We start from the raw sequence: 27,462 nt of genomic DNA, 5'->3' as shown, positions 1-27,462 counted from the left end.
GACGCGCCCTTGTCTTCACTGAGCCCTTTCGTAGCCACACAGCCAAGGGTTCTTGGCCTAATGGGTGGTCCTGTGGGGCTTGTGCATCGATCCCAGTCCTTCATTTGCTAATGTTTTGGACTTGGAGCAAGCCAAAGGAGGAGCTCTTAGCGATTCGCATCGCTAGACAGCCAGTAGTATCGGCGGATTTGTGCGCGGTCGCAATTGAGTTTAGACGAATATGGCCTTAAGCATTGCCACTTCCACCATTTAGCTTTCTTCGAACGCCATTGGATCCACTGGCGCGCCCACCGCTCTTCTTGGGCCCACTCCTAGTCGAGCGCCTCAAGGGACAAATCAAATGGCGACCTTGGGGTGGAAAGTGCCACGTTAGATAAGAGAGGGTTTCACTTGCTGCAGTAGATAAGTATAGTTCCCCTAGCCGGGCTGGAGCTCCGGCGAAGGCCTCAAGTGTATTTGACAATTGCTTTTACTAGTTCAAATATTTAAGGCTTTTCATCCCGAAGCCAGTTTAAATCGGGTTGCGACCTCACGCAGCCCTCGTGTACAAGATCCAGCTGGTATACGGCGCTCTTGCATTGTTTACGGTAAGTTCCAAGCGGCGAAGACCCGGGTACGGAGACAAATAAAGGGGCGTCGAGGTGGTAGCGCCGCCCCAGGGGTAGAGCTCCACTGATGTTCCTGATTTGGACAATGTGGATACTGGTTCGAATATTGAGCTCTTCTGTGTAGGTTTTGCTCCGCGGATGGTAAAGAGGCGCATTCGAAGACGAGGAAGCTGCACTAGAATCAGACAATGTTGGAGAGTTGATTATGGTTAAATGTAATATATTAAGGTGTGAATTGTAGGATATGAATTATGCTTAAGAAAATCAAGGTCCATGACAAAGTCTGGCTAGTCACCACTCTGTCGCCAACACCCATGAAAGCCACAGTTGAGGTAGAAGCATTCCCTGGTCCAGCCGAGCCGCTTGGTTGTGCTGATCCTGTATCTGTACTGTTCGGAGGGCCATTGCCAGAGAGTATGGTACCATTTGGACCAGCAGAAGACCCAGTATTGTTTGCTTGAACACTTCCGGAACCATCAGACCCCTTTGAATCCGAATTTATGGGACTTGCCGTCTCCGATGAATTGAACGCAGGGCTTTCTCTGTCTCCTTCCTGTCCGCTTGATACATCATTTGAGGACCCCGCCGCCTTTCCACCTAGTGATGAAGGGTTGTAGTCAAGCTGTTTGGAACCATGAGTATTCTCCTTCGTGGGCTGATTCTTTGATGTGCCGGCCAATTGAGACTTCCCGCCAGACTCGTAAGGACTAAAGAATTGATCTGCGAAGGCGCTGGCTTTGGTGTTTTGCTTGTTTTTGCCCTCGGTGCTGGCATTTGGTACGTTATCAGAGCTTGTGTTCATCCCTGATGAGTCCATCCCTAATGAGTCCGTCGAGTTCTCATTCGTGCCAGTAGTACCAGAAGATTGTGAAATGGATTGGGATGCGCTATGGTCCTTAGACTGGACTACGTCATTGCTGTTGTTTACACCGCCAGCTTTGGCACCTTGATCATTGGCGCCACTTGCTGGTACGTTATTGCCCTGCACGCTATTGATGTCCGTGCTTTTGTCGTCACCGCCAGCATCCGTATTGCTAGTCTGTGCGCCCGCGGTCCCTAGTCTTGCAGCGTCTTTGTTCTCAGTATTGCCTCCACCACTACCACTAGAGCTACCGTCCTTGCCGGTGTTTGGGCTTGAAGCAGAACTCTGGCCACCTACGTTCTTGCTCCCAGAGCTATTATTGTCACTACCTTTTTTGGCAGCACCTGTATGGGCAGCATGAGTACTACTGCGGACAGAGCCACCGCTACCGGGATTGCCACTAGCTGCTTTGTCGCTACCTGAGCCGTTCGCAGTCTCCTGGCTTCCGGTACTTCCGCTGCCAGTACCGCTATCGTCAGTGTTCCCATCTTTCCCTGCGTTTCCATTGCGCTCGCTGCCAGTACTTTTGCTGCCAGAATCTTGGCTACCAGGATTCTTGCTGCCCGCACCGTTGGAGTCCCCACTGCCGTTACCGGCAACACTACTGCTTTTGTTCGGAACTTTGTCTGCTTTGGCATTGTTGGTATCACCGCCAGCTGGTTGATGGCCCTCCCCATCATTCTTGGTATCTTTGCTTCCAGTGTCGCCGTTACCATTACCCGCATTGCCACTCCTATCGCTGCTCGTACTCTTAGGGTCATTATTACCACTGCTGGTGTCTTTGCTTCCAGGATCATTCTTGCCAGGATTCACGATCCCAGTGTTCTCAGCAGGAGGCTCCTGTACGTGAGCAGCCGCAACAGCCGTAATCTTTGGCACAGCGGCCACAATCGACTGGCCAGGATGTGTTGGAGAACCCGTAGCACCAGCAGCAGCCGCAGCAGTCACAGGGTTGACAATGTTCTGCTGCGGAACCAATGCAATAGGTGGATCGAACAAGCCTACGTACTCAGCCGGTCCAAATTTCACGACATGCGCACAACCTGTCGACCAAGAAGGATCGGAGGATAAGATCTTCGAAGGCGGGGCGATGAATGGCAACCAGGGTGATCCGTAGTAATATGTATGCGGACCTGCGCCTAAGCCCAAGTCCGGGACAGATACTTGCGCGACGCCTGTTGAGGGGCATGCGAGGTCTGCGACGTTGAGTTGGGATTGTCCTGTTAGCAGGGGGACAGGATCGGAGCCGTCGGGTCGTGGGCTTGTGACTGGAGGAAGAACGAAGGTGGAGATGTCCTCGGCAGCGAAGGAGAATAAAGGGGATGTTAGAGTGGTGCCTACGGAGCCGCATTTGTCGTTGACGATCATGGAGCCTTCGACTTGCATGTAGACTGATGGTGCGACTCTGCAATCTCCGTTGGTATTGGGGGTTTGGTTGGACTAAGGTACTTACAGAGTGTGTCCATTGACGACAGTGCTCCCTTGGTAGGCTGATGCGTCGGTATCGTCAAGGGATGTGAAGTCTGGCAATGCGCGCCATGTGCTCAAGTCTGAGACGGAGCCGTATTGGCGACCGACTGACTTGCAGTATGCCTGTCCGGTAGGGACTGGGAAGTAGTATACTTGCACTCGTGGTACGTGGAAATAGCAGTCTCCACAACATTCTATGCCCGTGATTTCGTGGCTTTTGTCGTGGCCTGGGGGATACACAGGCGGTATTTCGAGTGGGAGTCCTTGGAAAGTCCCGCCTTGAGGTGTTGATTGCTCATTGGGACATAAAGACAACGGAAGATGATTCGAACCGGAGGCAGCTTCACTGGCGGAGGAATACGATGAGCATTGTGGACTTCGCCCGAAGCCCTGCTGCCATTCTGCTGGTAAAGGATGCGAAGCGTTTGCAGTGAAGTCAAATGATCTGAGGTACTCTGCTTGGCTTGCTAAATATGAAGAGCAAGCCAAGGTCGTGGTTGATGACTGGCAGGCATCAACACTGACATTGACAGTAATTGAGCCCGCCTGGCAGGTCAGACCGTAAATGTCGCAAGCTTGCTGCGTACCGTATGGGATGTAATAAGAGAACGGCGTTACCGATCCCGCCGCGGCTGTTCGTACATTTGTTGCCGGCGGCTGCGTGATGGAGCATTGCCATGGTAGTATTGATGTCGGAACGCTGAGTGCAGATGCAGTGAGCTGTAAAGACCAATTATGGTATCCAAAACCGCCCGAACTTGGAATCATTCGACTTAAAGATCGTTATGCATCGACGCGTTTCCGTGGCAGAGTGAGACGTAAACAGGGGGAAGCTCTAATGATAGCTTTATAGATCCCTTAGATGCGGGTGACGAAAAATCCGATACAGGTAAGCCGTAATTTGGTGGGGAAACGCACCGTCCTCCCTGCATTACGAGGAACCAAAGTTTCTTGTTTCGGGGGATTCGCTAACCTTCGAGCCGAATTGGGTAAAGGCGGCTGGATGTCAACCAGATGATAGATTCATAATTACCCCTTATGTAGATCTCGATCCATCTAACGAGACACTTGGCGGTAAGTGGAAACTTTCAGGCTGCAAGAGCAAGGAGCTAGTAGATGACATGCCTCCCGGTCGGAGGATGATAGGCCGACTGGGTGCTATCGAAAAATGTAGCTGTGAATGTACGGGCAAGTTGGCCGCAAGAGCAGACCCTCCGAAGCCGATTCGACCACAGTATCCATATGACACAAGGACCTGCTACTCCGAATCTCCCTGCAACCGGGTGTCCAAGGTTGATCCCGAATCGACCGTTTCGGGAGGAAGGCATGGGATACTAGAGGTTTCAGTACGTCATTAGCGTCGACTCACCCGTCCTACTTCCTGCCGCACCAACGAGGGCGAAGGTCCGACGGCCAGGCCAGGGAACGCTTGAAAAATCATCTGGCCTGAAACCCCGGGGAACCTTGAGGCTGCCATGAAACAGCCTCATGATATTGAAGGTGATGTACTTCAGTGTTGGTCCAGCACAGATCATACTGGCCTCCAACGTCGACTCAAAACTCCCCTCTTTCAGCGCGGTCCTGTCTTGGCTCCTTGGTTGGTTGCTGAATGGAGGTCCTGGGTCGAGCAATCCATGCAGGTTGAGTTTCGAAAGACTTGCGAGAACGTACACCAGTCCTTGTAGGAAGTAGTTCTTAAGGTCTTATTGCTGATGTACGATGGGCCGTGACGTATAGATTGCTCTGAGCTTGAAAGCAACATTTATTTGTATCCCACGCTCCAAGATCGCGCCAGCAAAGTCTACCTCTTTCTTGCAGACCTAAAGTTTGCGCATTCGTCATTGATAGCGTAGACAATCAAACTTGTGGAGGGTAGTCGTGTCGTAACAAGCGATCAAGTCTCTTTGCGACAAGGAATGCCATGTCTGATCACTGGGCTACCCTTTCGCGAATGTGGTTGACGAAGCGCTTTGGAAGGAAGCGATGAGCTGGAGGACGGCCGCTCTGTCAGACATGGTGCTGCATTTCGTTCTAGATTGTGCTCGCAACTGAGGAACTTACAGGAAACCCTCTGAGCGTTACGCTCATCCCTTGCTCGTAGTTTCCACATCGAAAAAGCTACTATTGTTATTGGCAAAGCAGCTTGAAATATATGCCATGCTCTATCAACGATCAAGAACTTCTGCTGAATGGACCGGAGTTCATTGTTTTGGGAATTATCTGACATCGAAGGCATGCTGATTGCTTGGCGCCAAGTCGGATTTAATCGGAATTAGAACCAAGATCTTCATCCCCGGAGGAGCGTCCGTGATGTTGCAAGCACCGATGATCTTTCGTCCATCAAAGCCGGCGGCTACAGCATCTCTATCTGGCTTGCGGATTATTTTGGCATGAGCAGCCCTCTCTACGAATCTCTCAGCTCCAATCATAGCTCCCTCCATCTCGGAGGAGACCGCAGGCCTCATGGCTTGCGCACAGCCCAACCCCGGGGATCCGAGTCTTTCCACAGCACGCAAAAGCGAAGGTTGACGAGCAATGGTCTGGGTCTCTATCATACAAACGCACTTCACAATTCTGAAGGCGAACAACGTGGTCAAACGTTTCAGTGTCTCTCCATGAGCAGCAAGTTGACAGAGATGGCTAGTGTATGCTTGCGTCGACAAAATGCGCATGCTGGCCGCATATGCTGACTCGCCAGTAGTCACCGAAACCTCACTTCTTGTGAATTCCCTCTAAAGCTCACCCTCCAAACTGCTTGCTATCCAAATGCATCTACACCAAAAGAAGCACTCTTGATCATACCAGGAAGACTTTGGTCGATGAAAAAGCTTGGAGAATAAGAGACAGCCTTTGGAAGTCATTGAAGAGTCATCAAGCCCGCTTGAGGCGCTCGTCGATTGATTCGAGCTCCGATTGGCTGCATACGTGCCTACCAGATCATGGAGGTATATGGTCTGTGTGAAGTATGCAACCCTGCAGATGTTGGGAGCTTCTTGTCTGCTGCTGCAAAAGACATCGCCTAATGCAACTACAAACGTTGGTCCGTGCAGCTTGGGCTGTGGATGAAGTTGCGTGTACGGAGGAAGAGCTGTGGACTTTCCAATACAGTGGTATCGCTGGTGCCAAGAGCCAGCGTCGAAAAACCCATACTCAAGACACCCAGCACTTTGATTAAAGAGGTCACATGCCCACTACAACGTCAGCCACACGATTATAGACATGAAATGGGTCATTTCGCCCATGGCTATTCTCGATGGCCGTCAACTTGGATATCCCTTCAAAGACGTCTTCAGGATCTGGAAAATCTCATTTGCAAGTTGAAGACGCCTTTCAGGCTTCAGCTACCGCATTGCCAGCCTACGAGTCGGACACTCGACTACACTGGAACAAGCGCATTTCAGCAACTTTGGGAAAGCGGTTGCCTCCCAAGCGCCCGCGTCTTACTTCATCAACTCCGCCTATAAGAGCAGAGGCTTGTGATACGCGTCTTATTCGCAAGTGGCTCGACAATTGTATCTTTGGACATGCTAGCGCTTGTTTCGTTCCGTCTGAAACGCCGGAAGCGATGGTTACAAAAAGCAATGGTTACAGTCAGGCTTGTAGAGGTTCAAGATCAAGCTGTCGTCGAGTTCAAAAGCTGGGACAATGATACAGTACCCCCTTACGTTACTCTCAGCTGGGCCAGGGGTGATACCGATGCCCAAGATGGTCTGACGTCAAGCCGTGTCGCTCGAGCTTCCGAGACCAACTTTCTACAGGGGCTACACCTTCCCCGAACGGTGATAGATGCTATAGAACTACTAAGCAGACTGGGAGAGCGCTTTCTCTAGGTTGATCTTCTTTGCATTGTTCAAGACGATGAAGACGATAAACAGCGGTACATTCCACGTATGGGCTCAACCTATGCTGCGTCGCTGTTCACAATCATCGCAAATAGCAAGAACGGTGCCCGGGAAAGACTATCGGAGACTAGGTCCACTACAAGGCTGGGGAGACAAATTGTGACAAGAGTGAATAGCGTCAGCTTGGTATCTTGTCTTGAGCCAAAATGTGACTCCCTTGATGATGAGATCCTTCCCCCTTGGCAGACAAGAGCCTGGACTCTCCAGGAGAAGCTTTTGTCTCCTCGATGTCTAATGTTTGGCTCGAATCAAATGTATTGGGAATGCCTGGAAGGAGACTGAGTTTGAGCACCTCCCAAATGGAACCTTCCCTGCACTGTATCCGACGCAGTCGTTATCTCGTGGGATATTGTGCGCGAGCGACAAGAAGAGCTACCCAATGACTACCAGTCATTCCACAGGCACTTCTCGGACATGGTGCAGCTATAGAGTCGGAGTACTCTATCATTTGAGTCTGATGCATTGCATGCGTTGGAGGGTATTCTAAATACGCTGCGTCTGGTCACTAGGATCCGCATCTCAAGTCCACCTTCTCAAGGGTCTTGATGTATCATTTATAGTAGAATTGAAAGCCACCAGGGCTATCGAGAAATATATTTCTGAACCCATCTCGTCCAACGTAAGTGACAGGGCCTTGTCACTTGTCATCAGCACCAATGCTCACCACCCCAATCACAAACCCGGCAAACACATATTTTACAATGGAAAAAGAAGTTATACCGCTGCCGACGCCCTGCGTTCATCGAGCCCCACCCCATTCTCCCCTCACGTCGGCGGCACCCTGAAGTTCGGATTCTTCGTCTTGGCTACGCACGTGTCGTGAATGTAATTTCCTGTTCACAAGCACGACATCAGCATTCGCCCCTCACCGCCTTTACACAACTAGGTAGAGAAGTCTGCAAATGCACTCACCCCAAGCGATCAGAGCCCAATTATCCGCATTCACCCTCGCAAGTTCGGGTTTCAAACCGGGAAACTTACCGGCGGCGAGTTTGGCGGCGTTGTCGGGACCGTAAGCACCCCCGCCGCTGGGAAGGGAAACGTCTTGAGTTCTAGAGGGGAGGGGGGCGTCAGCGAAGCTGCCATTTGGGCAAGGGAACAGGAGGCAGGGGATAGGAGAAAACTCACGGGCCTTCATACATCGGGAAGGAATGATATTTCCCATCCGGACTCTGCGGCGCAATAAACGTATGCGTGAGTTCGTGAACGAGCGCGCGCTCTACACCCCGCCGCGCAAACGATCATTAGCCCAACCCAACCAACCTCACAATCAGAATCAACACATAGACAGAGGGGGCCTACCTCTCGCATCATACCACCCCAACCCCTCCCCATCTTGACACGGCAAATCCCCCGCATCGATGAACCCCTCAAAAAACACCGGACAGAACCCCATCCGATTCTCCTCCGCCACCGTGAACGCCACCGCGCCAGGCCAGCACTCTCCCTCCTCCGGCTTACAGTCGAAAATTAGCTGGTCTGGGTTAGAGCTGCCGATGCGCAGTTTGGAGCCCATGCGGGCGAAGTATTGGCGGCCGTAGGAGAGCCAGGGTGAGGTGGGTGAGGAGGGGGAGGAGGGGGGGTTAGGGAGGAGGATGGCCAGAAGGCGCGGACGTAGGGGTTTGAAGAGGTGAATCTTGTGGGGGATGTCATGGATTTTGTGATTTGTAGGGCGGAGGAGGCGGTGGTGGTGAGGATGGTCGTTTGGGAGGGGGAGCAGTTGCGGAAGATGGAGGAGCGGGGGAGGAGCTGAGAGTGGTGGGGTTGGGAGGTGAGGTTGGTTGGCGTGGTGGAGGGGAGATGGGTGGTGAGAGGGTGGGTGAGGGTGATGGTTGCGAGGCTTGCGATCGCGATGGTGTGAGGGGTGAGGAGGTGCATGATTACTCTGTTGGGTTGTATGATCTTGGAGAAGCGTGCAGTGATGGTCTTCGAGGGTGAGACGAAGAAGGAAGGGGGGAAGACAGATGTTGTCCATGGCGACGTGATCTTGAGCGGGGCCTTTGAGTGTCACAACCTCCCATCCATCCATCTAGTGGCAAGACTCGTGATGTCGCGTCGTCTTGCTGAATTCCATCTTCCACCGAGTGTGATGGGGTCTATTCGACCACAGCGGAGGTGGGTTGTGCTGTGTGTCAAGGCGAATGTTTCAGGGAGCTAGACGCGCTCTGATACGTGGCGTGCCTGCATGGCCGCTGTTGAAACATGTTTCGAGTGGGGAGTCTGCAGAGGCGCGTATTGGACTCCCAGTGCTCCAGTCAAGCGGAGCATGAGACAGGGAGACATGTGCGCTGTCACTTGCCCAAATTCTTGGCCTAGGCAGTTGATGCAAGTATTTACAGTCGCAATTCGACTGTAATCAAATGGATAAATGCCTGTTAATCATGACTCGTGGCAAGGTGATAGGATACTGCCGAGGGTGGCAGGAGTGAAGTCCTCCGAAAGTTGAAAATCCTGCGGCGCACATTTCCCAGCGCGTTAGACAGAATAGAAATATCCATTGTGAGCACTGATATTCCTTCTCGAAAATGGAGTAACGCGTTTCTTCTTGAAAATGATCATGTCCTTGGGCTCTTCGCACAACACCAGCTCTTTCTCCAGAGGCGGAACTTTCCTTGTCCACTCTGGCGCCCTGAACAAAGCTTCTGCAGGTACGTCAGGCCTGTAAACATGTTTGTGGTCTCTTTGTATTCCGAGTTGTAACCTCCAGTTGAAGGCATCTACGAGCGCCTCCACCGTGCTCGCCAGGATGGCATAACGCTCGGGGTTGGTATCCTCAGGATCCGGGATGGTCTGGAGATCAAAGAACGCTGGACAGGGGTGAAAGTAGATATATTCAACCTCTGCGGAGACTAGATCATGCCATTGTGCACACAGCATCTCGTACAGTCGATATATGGATCGAGTTGGGGTGTCCCGTCTGGCAAAAAGCGGGGTGTACAGTCGTGTACCCATACCGTCTTGACGAATGTCAGACAGTCGAGGATTGTCGATGAAAGCCTGAGGAGTGAGTTGAGGCGGCAGACTAAATGTCCATGGAATTGGCCAGAGCCATCGGCAGATGGTCTGGAATGGACGCTGGGAGCGATACCAGGCCATGCGGAGAGACGATCGGACTCTGTATTAGGTCCAGGGTGGACCCATCCAAAAAGACCGCCATACTCTTGTGATGCACACACGGATGCTGTTGAACAGGCCCATTCCCTGCGGAATCGGACCTGCCATCGGAGTGAGTGATGAAGTGCTAGGAGGTCCCATGCACTGAATGACGAATGCATGGAAACAAAATGTGAAATTGCGCCGAAAGAAGAATAAATAAATAAATCAGAGATCCTACGTCCGCCTTCAACCTAGATTCTTTGGTTGAAGCTTGCGGGCAGAGACATAATTATGTCTCGAAAGACCCACACGAGCGACACGCTACTACGAATTAGGGGATAGGTAAGAGTCATGTAAAGCCTCGCCACACATGTAGCGCTCTAGACATTGGGCGCTGCTGCTTTCACAGTCGGTACATTTTCAATAAGACATAGCTTCACGATAACAAAGAGATGAGGTTGTAGTATTGGGAAGTGGACAGTATGACTGTCTCGGATTACAACACATTCTCCGATACAGCCGCCTAGTATTCGCAGATGACGCATTCAGTAAATTGAATAGGTGGAAACTCCGGAAGAAATGAGGCCTGCAACAGCTCAAATAGGCGGGGTAAGTACATTTTCTTATCGTCGGCGCATATGAGGATCTAGCTAGACTAGGGGTTAGTGGGCCAAGAGCTCATTTCGCCTAATTCCTTAGGCTTTTATATAGTATTTTGGCAGCCCCTACTCCATTATTCTTATGATTATTTCTGTTAATTAAAGGGTTTTTAGAATACGACTTTAAGTATAGCTAGTTGTTTATACTAATATAATATTATAATACTTTGCTTTTAATTCTATTGCTTAGAGCTTTTTTTCCTTACTATATTATTTTCTTAGAAAAAGAAATAAATATTTAAAGCCTATAAAATAGTAGGTAGCCTTATTGCCGCTAACGCTAAAGTTAAAAAATCTACAAATAATAAGAGTTTATAATTATAATAATTTTCCTTTTAGCTTATAATATTATATACTACTACCTCCTATCTATAATTACAACTTACTAATAACGTTAAAAGTAAGAGACTTTTAAATAATAATCGGGATTTTTTTAGAAAATCTACTATAGTTCCCAACTACTATGTACCTTCCTTATTAAGGCTACTTTATATTTTTTCCTCCTTTTAAATATATCTTTTTTATATACCCTCCCTACTTAAATTATAAGGTAAAAGATTTTTATAAATACCTTCCTATATAGTAAGAATTATATATAAGCTTTATAAATATATTAAATAATAAGTAGCTCTTTTTTAATATAATCTTAAAGGCTAAATTTTTAAATTTAACCTTAAATATATTAAAGAGATTTAGAAAAATACTTTCCAAACTAAAGATCTTATTAAACTTATTAATAGTTTAATTATATAACTTATAAGAGATTTAATTTTTAAAGAATTTAATATTATATATAATATTATATATAGCTTCTTAATTTATAAAAAGATCTTAGTTTATTTTACCCCTTAAAATAGATATATAACTTTTTATAAAAAGTTATTAGATTATAAATACTATTTATAGTTTTTTTTATTATATTATATAAAAAAATCTATTAAAGTTTTTAATAAGTATTATATTAATAGGATAATAATAATATAATAAAATAATTTAAAATATTAAGTAGAAGCTAGAGCTAACTTAAAATATAAGTAGTTTTTAAAAGCTAAAGTTATAACTCCTTTAGCTACCTTATTAATAACTTTAATAAAGTTAAAAAACAAGTAAATTTGCTATAATTAAATTTATAAAAGTTTTTATAAATTACTTTATTATTAATAATATTTTTATAGAATATATAAAAATAAATATAAAATTATTAAATATAATAATTATAAAAATAAAAATTATTAAAATTTAAATAAAATTTTAATCTTTTTCTAAGATAGGATTTTATATTTAAAATGACTATTTGCAATTCCGTCCTTATTAGGTAGTATTTTAGAAAAATTATAATATTTTATAATTAACTTTATTAACCCTTTTTTAAATAGAGTACTATTATTATTATATAATAAATAAGTATATTAGCTATAGAATTATTTAAATAAATATTATATATAATAAATCTTATAAATTATAAAAATAGGAGTTTAAATAAGCTATAGAGGTTTAGACTAGCTACTACTAAATATACTTTACTTTTTTATAGCAATAGATCTAGAAACTTTTATAAAAAATATAGAAAAATAAAATACTTATTACTAGCTTCTAAAAATAGCTATAACTTTAATTTTATTTTATATTTTTTTATTTTTAGGCTTAGTCTTCAAAAATAATGAAAAATTTAAATATATTTATAATTTGTTATACTTAAAGGGCAATTCTATTAATAACTTTATTAATATAAATAATAAAGCTTTTAAGTATATTAAATTCAATGTTATTAATAATATAATACTTAAAATAGGCTTTAAAGCAATACTTATAAAAAAAATCTTTTTAATACTTTTTAATATATATTAATAGTAATAAATAAGTAATAGCTTCTTAGCTTCTATTAGAATAATATATATTAAGCTAACTATTACCTCCCCTTTAATTTAAAAATAGTATTTTTTATTTTTAATCTTTTTGCTAAAAGCTTATATTATATTATCTTTTATAAATTTTATTATTTTATAATTCTTTATTATTTAAATAATTTCTTTATAGTTTTGCTAGAAAATATTAATATAAAATAATATAATAATAATTTTAATATTATTTATAAAAAGCTTAGCTTAACTATTGGTATTGAAGAGGATATTATTAGTTTTTTACTAAAATTCCTAAGTATTAAAATTAATATTATAGAGATATATATTAAATTTTTAAAAGATAAACTTTAAAAAACTTTAATAAAATTTTTTTATATCTTTAATAAGAAATTAGTATTATATAAGAATCTTAACTTCTTTACTAGACTTTTAACTTATATTATAAAAGTTATATAATTTAAATGCTTTTTCTTAAAATATATATATAATATTCTTATAAAAAAGAAAACCTAGTATAAAGTTAAAAAAAATATTTATTTAAACTTAAAAAAATAGAACACCTTGCTATTCTATTATAATAATTATTATTTTAAATATATTTTAAAATTCTATTAAAAGTTCTTTTTTTAATTAAATACTATTTTTATAAAAGGTTTTAGATATTTTTTATTTATAAACTTTATTAATTTATTAACCTTAGAATTTATAATTATACGCCTTTTTTAAATATTAACTTTTATAAATATTTAATTCTAGGAAGTATTTATAATTTTAAATACTTTAATTTAATAAAAAAAGCTACTAGCAAATTAGACTATATATATAATAAAAGATAATAAGCTAATTTATTATAGTTATAAAAAACTTTCTATAAAAAAACTAATAATAGCTATTATTAAGAAAATAGCCTTATTTATTGCTGCTTTTAATATTAATTTAAAAACTAATTAGCTAATAGGAAAAATAAATATTCTAGCTAATAATTTCTTTTATTTCTATTTTAAGAAAATTATTAATAATTAATTTTAGTTAATAAGTTTTATAAAATTATAGCTATATTAGTATTTAAGCTTTTTTACTAATAATCCTAACCTTTAATTTTATTAAAGCTTATTAAAGTTTTTAACTATAGCTTAGTAAAGAATATATATACTATATTTATAAATATTTAAAATAGCTATTTTAAGTTTTATATATTTAGAAACTTAGAATTCATTATACTAGTAATAAAAAAAAACTTATATAAATAATTTATTAATTATTCCTATTTTTAGATTTAGCTAAAAATAATAAAAGTATACTTTATAAAAATAAAGTTAAAGTATATAAGATAGGGATTTAATAATAACTATTTTAATTATAAGTTCTCTAGCTAGTTAATTAGACATATTATTAATAGAATTCGCAAAACTTATAGTAAATATAATATTAAAAAATAATAATTTATTATTAAAAATATATTAATTAAAATTATTTAAACTTTAAATATATTGCTTTCTACTTAGTATTTATAGGCTTTTTATATTTAGATAAAATTATATATAATATTAAAAACTTAATATTTAATTTCCTTTACTAGTATTTAATAAGACTATTAATTATTTTATATAAAAATTACTTTATATTAAAACTCCTAAGCTTAAAAAGTAACCTATATTAAAAAGATATTATTTTATATATTACTAGAATAAATAATAATATATATTTAATTAACTTATTATATTTTTTTTATAATATCCTAAGCTAATTCCCTACTATTTTAACTATTATTAAGCTTATTTATATAAAGATTACTATTAATAAGTTATACTTTATATTATAGAACTACAGCTTATAAGGCTATTATTTAGGATATTTATTTAAAAAATGAGTAGCAACTTAAGCTAAAAAAAATAGCCTATTAAACTATAATATTTAGCTTTTAAGCTGCTAAAAATTAAAAGCTTATATATATTATATTAATTCTTTTTTAAATAATCTATTAACTATATTTAAATTCTTTTTACTATTTTATATTAAAAACTTTAAGCTTAAAAAAATAACTTATATTAAAAAAATAATACTTTATATATTACTAAAATAAATAATAATATATATTTAATTAACTTATTATATTATTTTTTTAATAATATTTTCAGCTAGTTTCCCGCTATTTTAGCTATTATTAAGCTTATTTATATAAGAGATTATTATTAATAAATTATACTTTATATTATAAAATTATAGTTTATAAAGCTACTATTTAAAATATTTATTTAAAAAAGAAATAACGACTTAAGCTAAAAGAAATAGCTTATTAAATTATAGTATTTAGTTCCTAAGCTATTAAAAATTAGAAGCTTATACTTATTATATTAATTTTTTATTAAATAATTTATTAGCTATATTTAAATATTTCTTATTACTTTATATAGTTATTATTAAAAAACTATATTTTTTAACTTTACTTTTTTAAAGTAGTTACTTAACTGCTAAGTTTAAGTATAAGTTTAGCTAGCCTAAAGGTAGCTATATAGTTTTATTAATAAGAAAATTAGTTTTTAGCTAATATAAATATTTAATAGCAAAGTTTTTAAACTTTTAAAATTTTAAGCTAATATAGTTAATATTAGATTTATAATTTATTATATTATTATATTTAAGCTTATTAAATTATTAAAGGATTTAGCTAAACTAAAAGTTAGTAAGCTAAGAGCTTATTTTGCCTAATTCCTTAGGCTTTTATATAGTATTTTAATAGTTTTTACTCTATTATTTTTATAATTATTTTTATTAATTAGGGGTTTTTAGAATACCTATTTACTATTTTTATATATAGATTTATAAATATAAATTTTAAAGCTATGTTAGTAGGGGGTTTAGCTAGCCTAAGGGCAGCTGCATGGCTTTGCTAGCAAGAAAGTTAGTTTTTAGCTAGTGTAGATACTCGGCAGCGAGGTTTTTAGACTTCTAAACCCTAGGCCGGCACAGCTAATATTAGATTTATGACTCATTACATCATTATGTCCAAGCTCGTTAGACCACTAAGTGCGAGTAGATTGACCCTCTTCTATCCGCGCGAATTTTGAACACACACAACAAGTGGCTTTTCGTGAACTCTCGTAAAGTAATTTGCTTTAGACCTTCCATTCATGACTGCTATTTCAATTCGCATCGATTTGCTTTTGGGGTCCTGACATTATACGTTCTGTGGTTGAGTCGAATGACCCACTGCTGGGTTGTGCAATAGAGCTGAGAATTATGCGAATGTTTCTCACTGGAAACCCAGAAGTCGCCACTCAGAGCACGCGTGAGCGCCAGCTTATCGAGATTTGCGTGATTGGTGAACTGGTGGGTCAATTCCGAATCCTATATTGTACCCTGACTTTAGCCCTCAGCTTTTTTAATTCGGCAAAATCCAGAAAGACTAATCCTGCAGTTTCAAAAGTTTTCGAAGATGTTGAATTGGTAGGTCCAATGTCCCTGGCCTTGTCGCATGTTATCAGTCTGTTCTGCCCGAAGATAGACTAGCAGGCGGTAGCCCGGCATGACAGGCTTTGATCGCGATGTACGAAGCGTTCACCGTCCGTTCGTGTCCTCACAATGCTTCTGGCATACTATAGAGACGGTACATCTGCTTGAAACAGACGACTAAAGCGACTGACGCAAGTATGATGATGCCAGGGATGAGCCATATGAGGAGGAAAGTGGCTGCGCTGAATTCGTGAACACTGATATTGATGTTCGTTTCCTGAGCAGGGTTTTGTTCATCGCTTTTGTCCTTCATTTTGTTAGATTCTGTCATACGTGGAAAGTTCATAGCGGCTTACATCTGGATCGGTAGCCGGGACTACAGTACTTCGGTCACAAACCATAAAGATCCTGTGTGGGAATCGTTGCTTTGTTGTGGTCAAAGTATTGCCATAGATAGTGCGGGATGAGTGGTAGAGATCATAGAAAGTATGTCCAGATCTGCGACTTTTGTACGACTGGCCCAGCTTTATGTGACAGTACAGACTCAATTCTATCACCCAGACAATGAGTATGTGAAAGGTCGGAATCACTAAAAAGGCAGCCAAGATGAATAAAAGGTGGGCCAGGATGCCACATTGCTGTCCGTAGTATTCTGATTTGAACTCTTCAGGAATCACCCTTTGCGGATCCATATGGGAGACGTAGAGATAATCCCACCAGTATCTCGTCACATCACTTATGCTACAAGTGAAGGAATCGTCAATGTACTGAAAGAACGTATCAAGCAGAAATAGCATGGAATAGGCTGCTAGTAGCAAAAACGATGTCTGTATGACTTTGGCGAGTGTCACTGGCTCCATGACGGAATGTTTCCAAGAGATAAAGACGAAGAATAGCCGAAGAGACCTGCTAGTGATGCTGCAATGATGTCAGAAAATTCCAAAATCTGCTATGTCCGTGATTGAAAGCTGGTTGCAAGGGATTTGGGGCAGAAGAAGCGCGGGAAAGACTGAAAACTTCCTCTACGCGTCTTGTTGTTTTCAGACGGCAATTGACGTCAACAAAGTGGCAAATATGAAGGGTGTCGATTCTCAAAAGGTGGACGCGACGCGAATCTGTGGATACGGTCGACACAGTAACAAAACTCAGAATCCATGGCATTGGTGGACTATCATAGTTACCTAGAAGAAGGCCACTTCAGCGCCAAGCTAATGAGCAATGGAATTTCTTTGTTACACATCTATGTGAATTAGAGACTTGATTGGTAAGCTCGTTTATCTTCGTCTCCGCAACGAGTCGATGTTTGTGTTCTCCCTCCTTATACCTAGATGCTTTGAGCTAAGTTAAAATCATCAGATGTCGCAATCGTCGTAGAATGATAGACACGTCAAGACTGATGAAAACAATACATCATTTCAGAGATATACCGCAAAGTACCCATGATATTACGCTTCGAACATGGAGAATCAGATCCCGACACCAGTTCCCACAGCGTCTTAGGACGCAATTTCGTCACAATATGGGCACCTAGCTACTCGACCCTGCGACCGATAGGATTCTTTCCAAATGGCTATGCATTGATCCCCGAGTATATGACCGCATCGAAGGATGACACGATTCTCATGTCCAGTCGAAAATCGGTCATGACATATCCAACATTTCTCTGAGCGGAAGATCGGCATCATAGATATTTTAGGTCCAGCCCATTGTGCCTAATCGGTATGAGTCTGTATAAACAGAGCTATCCAGGCCATTACTTACCAGCCGAAGAGCATAAGATGCTATGAAAAGAGCTATAGCCATCAAGAACCGTTTGTACGCGACCTTCGCCCTACGGCATACTTCTCGACGCCCCCACGCAACACCCCAATAGCCCAAAACAGCCAGTTTACGCAGACCATTTCCGTCCATCAGTGGGCCTCGATCAAAGAACCACGTGGTGATTAGGCAAGGAGAACTCTTATAGAGAATCCACGCAAAGACTTGCAAAATCCGCCAACACGCGGGTGACTTGGGCAACCTCTCTAGAATTGACGACCATGGAAAATGCAACACACTCCTCAGCAACCGATACATTGCTTGCCCAACGCCAGTATTCATCGTAGGCCCGATATACGACCGAGTTATCCTCAGATCCTCGTAGACTGCGCTCTCAAGCCAGACTGTCCTTAGCTTCCGGTAGACTCCACTCCGACACTCCGCCATAAGATCCAGTAAAAGTGCCGCGAGTACGTATAGCAGGCCATCCACCAGAACGCTCCAGGCTTGTTGCAATCGCAGAGCATTCCGCCGACTTGAAGATCTCGTAAGCGTAGAAGCAACACTAGCTTGCTGTCGAATGTACGCTCTCCAAGATTTCCAGCTTGCAATCAGATCTGCTGAGTTTGACCAGATCTGCCGAAACCCTGCCTCAACGTGAGGAAGCAGAAAGAGTAGCAGGTAAGCCACAGCCAAGGACACAAGCACGCAGCAAACACTGATAGCGATCATCACAGCCATAAGTGTTGGCTTAGATTCACTTTCTATCGTCCATGTCCCTCTGTTGTCATCTTCTGAATACCGCCATGCGATTGTTCCTCGTGAATCTTACAAGCGTCAGCGATGAGTAGTTGGAGCTCTGGTGAAGAAGATGTGTACCCATTCTCTAGACGTTGAGCACGGACTGGAGGGAAAGGGCGTGCGAAGCTAGATTGTAGGCGTTATGCTCGGTTGGTTATCAAGACAGCGGAGGCGCGTTGGCTTTGGGTAGAAGGTTGAAATGAGTAGATATCAAACAGAGGTCTTCACCTATAGGACAATGGGGTGGAAGATTTCTGCAGACGCTACTTGACAACCCCACTTTACTGTGTCGTTGTCCGTAAAGTATCAAGAAATCTTAGCGGGGACTGAATCCTGTTCAAAAACGAGAGCGGGGCGTGAGAATGACAGTGTTTTTAAAGATCTTTACGTAGTGGTTCTCAGTGATCCAGCGCAGATATAAAACAATAATAGGGATCCTCTAAAATAATACAATTATTCTCGTCTTGGGTGATATTCAATTAAGACAGTACCGAATCCATCGAGAAGCTCCTATGATCTACGCATTCGACCAAGCCTTTCATGCACGTTAGAAATCTCCCGTCTCCGTAAATTCAAGAAATACAGTGCACATCATACATCAAACCAATACATTCCCAACCCTTCACAACCTCTTACATAACTTTCAACCCTGAGAATGTTCGCAAATAAGATCATCAAAAGAGCCACTGCAGCCTTTTCTACTCTTGTTTAAATATGTTCTCCTAATCAACCATCCTCGCAGGATGTTGCACTTGATGTATCACAGTATCTCTTACCGTCAACTCCCAGTGGGAGAACTATGTTACCAGCAACGCGACATCGACATCGATTCCATCCAAAAACCACTCTCTCTTTTACACGTCGTCGCCATCGGTATCCCTCATTTCGGTGTCTTCATCGTCGCCGCCACGTTGGTCGTGAGGTTCCTGATTTTTAAACCACCGTCGTCGCTATCGGCATCCCTCATCCCAGTGTCTCCACGGCCTTCATCTGGTGGATCATCGTCGCCGTCGTCGTCCATGCCGCGTTGGTTGTGACGTTCCTGATTTTCATACCCACCCACCCACCTTGCCCTTTGTATCGTCGCCACCCCAACATAGCCAAGATGAGCAGCATTGTCACAGCTACCATCTTACTACCACAAAATCTGACCACCGCATGAACCAGCACCCAGCCAGCGATGCAGTACGGCGCCTTCTTGCAGTAGCCCAACCACAGTTACAGAGCTCTGACTATTAAGGACGACAGGGCCAGCGTTGGGCGTCGAGATTGATTGGCGTCCTCCCCCCTCCTCTCATCCACAACCCACCATATGCACTGAGTCATCTTGCATACCACGCCCACTCTGCGGCATCTCTCGCATTCGCGACCTCAACTTGCGCGCTGATTCGAAAAGTCACGGCGAAAGTGGATCCAGCCTGTCTGGTCAGTAGGTAATGCTGCTTCCCCCACCGCCCTCTAAGGAAACCGATCGATGCGGACGCGCTCTGCGGCGACCTCTGCGTAACCTTTTGATATCTGGACACCTGTGGGTTGGAGCAGAAGCTTGCGGTTGTGAAGTGGGATCCACATTGGTATCTTTAGATCCAACCTTCCCAAAAGTGAGCGGATATCTCTGTTGGTTGAGCCAACATTGATCTTCTGCGTCTCGATTGCCCGACATAATTGATCAAAGAGCTTTCGTCTGACTCTGCTCGGAATGTCTGGTAGTCGTAGCTGCACGTCCGGGGAAAGGAGTGGGGGAGGGGGGAGGGAGGGGGGGAGGGGAGGAAGCACGTGCAGCGTCGCTGACTGGCTAGCTGCAGGAGCACCGTGGCGATGCTGGATGTTATATATATTTAGATCTTTCGCCGTCTTCCATCGCCTGGATTGGAGAATGGGAGATGTTGCTGAGGAGCGATGGTGAGCACTGCTTTTCACTTCTATGAGAGTTAGGATTGGGGGTGTCCTGTATATCGCTTTAGGTCTTCGATGAACTTAGAAAGCACTTGATCTCCTCTCATCATCCTCGGGGGCACTGTCTACCACCAGCCGACATGTTTTGATCTCAGCTCTTGTTCCAGATTCGAGCCACGCCAGGGGTTGGACACCGCAATGCTCCCAGCAGCTAAGACGCCATTGGTCATCTGCAGTATCCTAGCCGTCGTTGCTGCTGGAGTCAATGCTTTGTGGAACATTGTCCCTTTCGCCACCATAGTGTAGCCGCATGAGCTTAGAGGCTTTGGGAACTGCGCCCCTAGATCCGAGATGATCAGGTCAATGACGGATATCTCTGCTGACATCATGAAATGCCTCCCTTCCATCCTGCTATGGGGAGTGTCTGTCATTAGTCAGGGTGTTATATATTTAGGGGCGGCGACGCCCTATCCTCATCTCGTGACTCCGCTGTGTATCGACGGCTTCGTACTCACACATGCTTCTGCTCCTCACCACAAGAATGACTTGACATGGCGAGTCGCAGTCAAAAGTCAACTATGATTGTGTGACGGTGTGCTCGCCGTCTTGCTTCAGACAGCTTTCGTTAGTGCTGAGACGCGGTTCATCGTTGCGGCGAGTTCCAGGCGAGCATAGAGATGAGAAGCTCGTCAGCTATTCGCTTTGATTTTGGCGGGTGTGCTCTAAGAACGCCTCCGATAATTCTTCGTCTTCATGTCGAGGACGTAGTGTAAAGAGTGTCCTCCAACAATAGGGGCAAGGAGGTTTTCGCTCTGGATCATGGACCCTTTTTCCAATGCAAATCGAGCAGAAGGTGTGACCGCACTAGCTCTCAACAGCCAGCTCGGGGATGGAAGGGTGTCTTTCGGTAGCTTCACTTCTTTGCTAAACACAAGATGTATCGTATGATAGACTTATGATGATTTGGTAATCATTTTATATTGTTGGGGGTTTGCCTTGTGATCAAAGAAATGGCGTATTGTAGGACTGATTTTCCGCATGAGCAAAGCCCAAGCTAGATCATTAGTATCCTCCCAATTTTGTATGTGAGTGAAGCTGACATCGCAAACTCTGTATCTTATCATTGTATTTTCTGAAATTTTCTTTCACCAATGCTGAGTCTCTATGCTGGAGCTCGGTCGAAACTCGACGTGACTGACAGACGCCGTGGTAGAGGGGAAGGTAAATGGATCTGCATTCTCTGATAGCATCTGAGTTTGGGTGGACGCGTCCGTTGTTTCCGCTATCTCCACTTTGGTGTGAACCCCGATTGCAGGATGAGGAAGAATGCGGCAGTCTTCGACAAGTGAAATGTCGCAAGCGCTGGGCTGTTGGTATATATATATTTAGGGGCTTCGAACCCTTTTTGTTTCACACACTATTGTTGTGTGTGTTACTCTCAGATTTATTCACTTTTCAAGACCGGCGATAATCGACGTGGCCTTCGGCTACCTACCGATACGAAAGGCACCAATGGCGTAATCTAACCAGCTTGAGTGTCTCCTCCTAGCCTGAGGACCTCTTCATCTGTGACCTTGCCATCTTCCTCGATTGGCTTGATTCGTTTCGATGCTCCACCGTTGGGAGTCTCTGTGTTCGAGTGAGAGCGCTTACTCCCTCCCATTGCTCCACGTTTGAGCGCCGCGATGGGCTGAAAACCCGGATGTCTCAGAAGCTGTGATGCTGTTGGGCGATTTGCCGGGTTCCATGCCATCATGATAGCGAGCAATCCTGGTATGAAGGATGTCTTGTCCTGTTGCAAGCGTTTTATAAAGCCTGGATACGTGTTGGCGTGCTTGGGAGTGGCGTTCATGTTGTAAAATTGGCTAGCTAATGCCAGGCCAAGCATCCAGATATCAATGGACTTGTCATATCGCCTACTTCCATTGACCTCCGGAGGTAGATAGATTGAAGCGGCGATGCGATAGTCAGTGCTGTTGACTTCGAAGCACACCTTTCCAAAATCGCACAAAGTTGCCCGGGGTGGGTTTTCGTTGAAGTACAAGATATTTGCGCGTGTTATGTCGCGATGCATCCAACCTTTGGAATGTATTGCATGGAGTCCCATCAAGAGGTCCCACATCAAACATGCGTTCCGGTGTGCATGGAAATTACCAAAAGTATTTGGTAAGTTGGTGAAGGAAATGCCCCTCTCTTGGATAAGGTAGACCTGGTAAGGAATGTCTTCCGTCAAGGTCGCGTTTCCACGTAGCGTCTCAACGCTAAAGAGTTTTGTGATGCCAATATGCCCTTGGAGTTCTTTCAAAGCCTTTATCTCATCTTGTACGGTCAAGCGACTTGGACTATCTTTGACTGAAATTTGCTTGATGACCCTAGGGTCGCCAGTCTCTGGATGATACCCTTCAGAAACCATTCCAAATGATCCACAACCTATGCTTGTACCACTGCATAGTGCCTCATGAAAGTACATATCGGTCTTGAAGGGTATCGCGGAGCCACGAGAACCTGGGAAGGAAGATTGCTTTATGAGAGCTTTGTCCCTCGCTTCGATGTAGGTCCGCTTTTGCTCCCTGGTCTCGACGAGAAATTCTAGAGTGAATAGCATACCATTGATTTCAATTTCTGTCGAGGGACTAGACAGACAGGTTGATGTACCTGGCTCGAGAACAGCCGTGCCGACTCTCATCTTGGCACGCGCTTTGATTGTCCATGCTCCCGTTAGAGGATGCATCTGCATTGTAAAGTGTTGTCGTTGGATAAAGTCAGACCACGGAGAACATGGTGGAGCGAGCAGGATATCTGAGCCTCCGTCATCTGATCCTGCCAGTCCGAGGCCGAAGACAAACCTTCCAGGTCGACTTAAGGATTTAAGGTGCCATCCGAGGACAAAGTGTCCTTCATAAAGTTCGCGGTGGTGAAGCCTATGGCCAATGGTGCTTTCGGTTTCGGAATCGACAATCGCCTCTATCTTTGATACATGATTCCTGCCTGTCACATGTATGTACTGAGCTTGAAGTGAAGTCAGCTGCTCCGTGTTACGAAGCTTGACGAGGTCATGGAATCCTGATACTGCTGCATGACCCCGAGGAGTCATCCTCAAGAAGGCATCATCATGTTGTCCCGGAGAATTTGTTGCTTGATAGAGTCCTCTCTCGGTGTTGTTACTGGCTATACTGTCCTTCTGTAGGCGCTCACCGATGGCATGATCACGATTCGACGGGCGCTCTGATAGTCGTTCTCCGAAGAGCCTCACCTCCCATGACTTGCTGTCTGTCTTGTCCATTGTGAAGTGCTGCAGGTGATTAAGCTAAGAAGCGAAGACGAAACTGAAAGCTCTTGCAGTGGTGATAAGAGTGGTGGTGATGATATGGACAGTTGTAAGAGCAGTGAAGTAGTTGTCGTGAACGAGCTGTGAGCCGTGATATTCGCGATTGAAATGCTGTGAGACTTGGACAGTCGGGTTGGGTTGAAATAAAAAAAGAAGATCTGGAGGGAAGCAGCTTTATATACCCAGAAAACCAAGCCTGTAAGAGTGCCATTATGCTTATTGTGTCGAGGAACGTGTATAGCTTGTATCACGGGTGGGGTGAGACAGGGTTAAGACGTGAGTGCTGTGAGCTCCAGAGGTCTCGGTGAGATTTCAATGTTCGATCACGCCACAGTGATGGTGTCGTGCCAGATAAGGGATATACACTGTAAGGCTACGACAGAATGGCCTAGTCTCAGGATTTGTAGACATTGTTGAAGGTGGAAGTTTCTGAATCCACACAGTGTTGTCTTCTCACGTGTCACCACGGAGAATCCTACGCTTATCAACGGCACATGTTGCGGTTCAGGCGTGAGCGTCGACTAGGCGTGACCTCATGTGTTCGTGAGTGACACTCCTGTTATGGGTCTTGGCAGACACTTCCAAAACGCCTTGGACATCTTTCATCTTCTTCCCTTCCTTTCTTCATTCACCTCACCAAATCTGCTCATCGACAAAAAACCCTGCATTCAAATTCACACTCAGCAACAAACTCTCATCTTTCATACCACATCCACGCAGAACTTATTCCACATCACGGAGATACAAGTCAGCAATAACCCTCCATTTACGATGCATTCATCATCCTCAAAGTCAGAAGTCACCCAGATTGACAAAGCCATGTCACCTGAACCAAACTGTGACTACATGTACGCCACGTACCATCACAAGCCTCCCGCTATCCTCCCGATTGAAGTGAGACGCCAGAACGCGCGAAACTTCCTCGACCGCCTAGACAAGGCAGACGATATTATCAAAGGCGAGTTGATGAAGCCAGAAAAGGATAGGGACCAGCACCTACTTTCCCGACAGGGAAACATAACCTATGAATGGAGGCAATTCCAGAAAAACAATGTTCACAAAGAATACGTCATGGTGGATGGAGAGATGATAAAGTGTCAGGACCTGATTGAGGAGGAGGCGGACCTCAATGAGATGCTTCGGCAAGAGGATCGTCAATATGAATTGGAGTGTAGTTTGGCCGATGAGCTCGATCGGAAACACGAACGGTACTGTCTCGAGCAAGCGAAGAAGCAAGTGCACCTGGAATTGCTGCAAAAGGATCGTCCCACAGCTCTCGCACCGCCTTCCTTCTCCCAAGCCTCATATGTGGTTTTGAAGAAGCGCAAGCGTACATCTGACGAAGAAGAACATGACTTACAGGTCGAGGCGGACATAGCAAAGCCTCGTAAGAGATCTCGATCAGGCACTCCCGATGCAATTCCGATGTCAGGTTCGTGGGACTTTGCAGACTTGGACCGGGGCATGGACCTTTCTGAGGATACTGATACAGATATGGATTGCATGGAATTTGGCATGGACCTGGACAATCAGACTCCACAGGACCAATGGACGGTGGACAAACCCAAACCAAATACATTACAGATGATCAACAAAGAAAAGAAAGACAAACCTCGTCGTGCAGCGCAAGCGATGAACAAAGAGGAAAAGCAATCACGATCTCCTACACCAGACCGCGTCGGCGGAGAGAAGAAGGCAACAATGCCACTTGCAGAACAGGTCGCTAACAAAGATGAGACGACGCCACCTCCCGAGGTAGAGATGACGAACAAAGTGGAAGAGCAGCCTGTTCACCGTACCGTACAGAAGGCAGACAAGAAAAAGAAGAAGGCGCCTCACTCTACATCTCAGACGACGAATGAAGCAAACACACAAACACCACGCCGTCCCTGCACGCGCTCCAGGCCAGGTGTCGCGGTGTCGCTCAATTTGCGCAAGAAGAATTCAGTCGAACTGCTCCACTGCAATGGACAGCATAGGGTAATGGCCATGGACGACTTTGCGAAGTTGTCTGTAATTACGGTTTAGTCAGGTGCGAAAAGTCTTTGACAACGAGGAAGAGTGTACGTCTCGCTGGCAGTGGGATCTTAACAGCAATTGTTATATTCTGAAGGACATGCTTGATTTTTGCAAATGCGCGCGGAGCAACAAAATCGAACATTTCTAGGAGAGACCAATGTGCCCCTTGTCTGATGGAGCAGCAACTTTATTCCGCCGAGTTTGCTTTGCATCTACTATTTCAACATCGACTCATGTTTTATCAAGCATGATGAAGTTCCAAAAAAAAAAAAACCTTGAAAAAAGGTATGATGCGATAAACAATTAAAAAGCTGGAGCGGCGGAAATCACCGTGTGGACTCAGAGCGATATGTTTAACTGGCCATGGAAAGGCACGGAAGTTGGTGCAAGACTTTGGGCTGGTTGTTTTGTAACTACAGTGAGTGTTGCAAGGGAAAGAGTGTTTGCTAGGAAGGCACCACAGTCTAGGATTGTGGGTCGTCAAGTCTCTTTTACAATGGTTGTGGTAGTGAAGGAAGATGGTCCTTCCGGAGAGGCACTACAGCTGAAAACTGCAGGCCGTGAACTCTCATCAACCTGGGATGGAACAGAGAAGAAAATGTTTCATTAGGGAGGCAGACTAAGCCGTGGACATGTTCAATATGTTTCGTATGCAAAGATTTGATTTCTATGCAAAGGATTGGTCAATGCTTGGAGAGGTACCAGAGGCGAAAGCGCTCCTTGGGCCGTGAGTATCAATCAGCACATCTTTTAAGGGATAGATAGTAGTAATGTATGCATTGTTTGCCCCGCCCCCTCTCCGATCTTCCAGCTTCTCGCTACGTGACTTCGATATACTTGAAGAGTACAGCTGTTGAAGATACGCACTCCGAATTCTTGATCCTAACGTAGACGAAAATCTTCACCAGCTCAGTCGAGGAGGTAGGTGAATATTCCACAGCACAGACCACCCAAACACATGCAGCTTGAGAAGTGGCAAAAGACACCATCGCTCATGTCTCAGTCTGTTCACACCGCTGTGAGGTACGTGACCTAGGTAGCTAATTCACCTGCCGTTCCGCCCCAGCTTGTGTGAGGTTAACGAAGTCTTAGCATATGCGCATGTCTCGTAATGTTGATTCACCGCCATGAGGAGGCGGGTATGGAAGTGTGATGCGAATTGTGTGATGGGGTGGACATTCCAGCCATTACACCGCTTGGTTTTTGTCGTAGTTCGTTTACGTTCTCTCATAGGTGGTGAGATGTTTCGCGTGTAATGATACTACACGATGGAGTATGCTTTTGTCTACATGACGGGATGGAGATTCCACTCAGTATGCAAAATGTTCTTCGAAGTGTTTGGTGCATGACTTCTGAATAGCATGGCAGTCATTTACACATTTCCGAGACACAGATGATGGAACACTCTTCGCATCACGAGGTGAAGCTTCCACTTAAGCTACAAATTCCCTTCATCCTGATTGCATTGCGTCCAAGGCATTCACCAACACCCAGTTTCCTGTCTCAGACACCTCCGCGCGCCACGATGTGTGTGAATCTTGATGTCTCAGACAAAATGTGAATGTAATTGTGTAAGACAGAATCCAATTCATGAATGTGTAAGGATGGTTGTGGGTATATAAGAGCCGTCATCTCCCTCCTTCTTCTCCTTCTTCTTCTTTTGCATAGACTTCGGTCTCATACCTTCTTGCTTCTTTCTCTTGAGGGGTTCGAGTAGCAGATATTGTCTCTAAATATATATACTATCC

The 27,462-nt window shown here is 43.8% G+C and overlaps 3 protein-coding genes across 3 annotated transcripts; 1 reads left to right on the top strand and 2 right to left on the bottom strand.

Annotated features, from left to right (window-relative positions):
- Positions 1-831: 831 nt before the first annotated feature.
- KY384_003990 (uncharacterized protein) lies at positions 832-3,619 on the bottom strand (the record flags this gene model as incomplete). Its single annotated transcript, XM_044812499.1, has 3 exons — positions 832-2,875; positions 2,924-3,460; positions 3,528-3,619. The coding sequence occupies 3 exons, from the start codon at positions 3,617-3,619 to the stop codon at positions 832-834; spliced, it is 2,673 nt and encodes an 890-aa protein (XP_044670562.1).
- Positions 3,620-21,889: 18,270 nt separating this feature from the next.
- Positions 21,890-23,650, bottom strand: KY384_003989 (uncharacterized protein; the record flags this gene model as incomplete). Its single annotated transcript, XM_044812498.1, has 1 exon — positions 21,890-23,650. One exon carries the CDS (start codon positions 23,648-23,650, stop codon positions 21,890-21,892), a length of 1,761 nt encoding a protein of 586 aa, XP_044670561.1.
- An 864-nt stretch (positions 23,651-24,514) lies between these two features.
- Positions 24,515-25,723, top strand: KY384_003988 (uncharacterized protein; the record flags this gene model as incomplete). The annotated part of the gene is made up of 1 exon (XM_044812497.1): positions 24,515-25,723. The coding sequence occupies one exon, from the start codon at positions 24,515-24,517 to the stop codon at positions 25,721-25,723; it is 1,209 nt and encodes a 402-aa protein (XP_044670560.1).
- Between the last annotated feature and the right edge of the window lie 1,739 nt (positions 25,724-27,462).

This window comes from Bacidia gigantensis, assembly GCF_019456465.1.
Source record: "Bacidia gigantensis strain McMullin 20006 chromosome Unknown contig_210, whole genome shotgun sequence".
Lineage (NCBI taxonomy): Eukaryota > Fungi > Ascomycota > Lecanoromycetes > Lecanorales > Ramalinaceae > Bacidia > Bacidia gigantensis.
The sequence above is the reverse complement of the archived record's forward strand: the minus strand, read 5'-3'. Positions and strand labels throughout refer to the sequence as shown.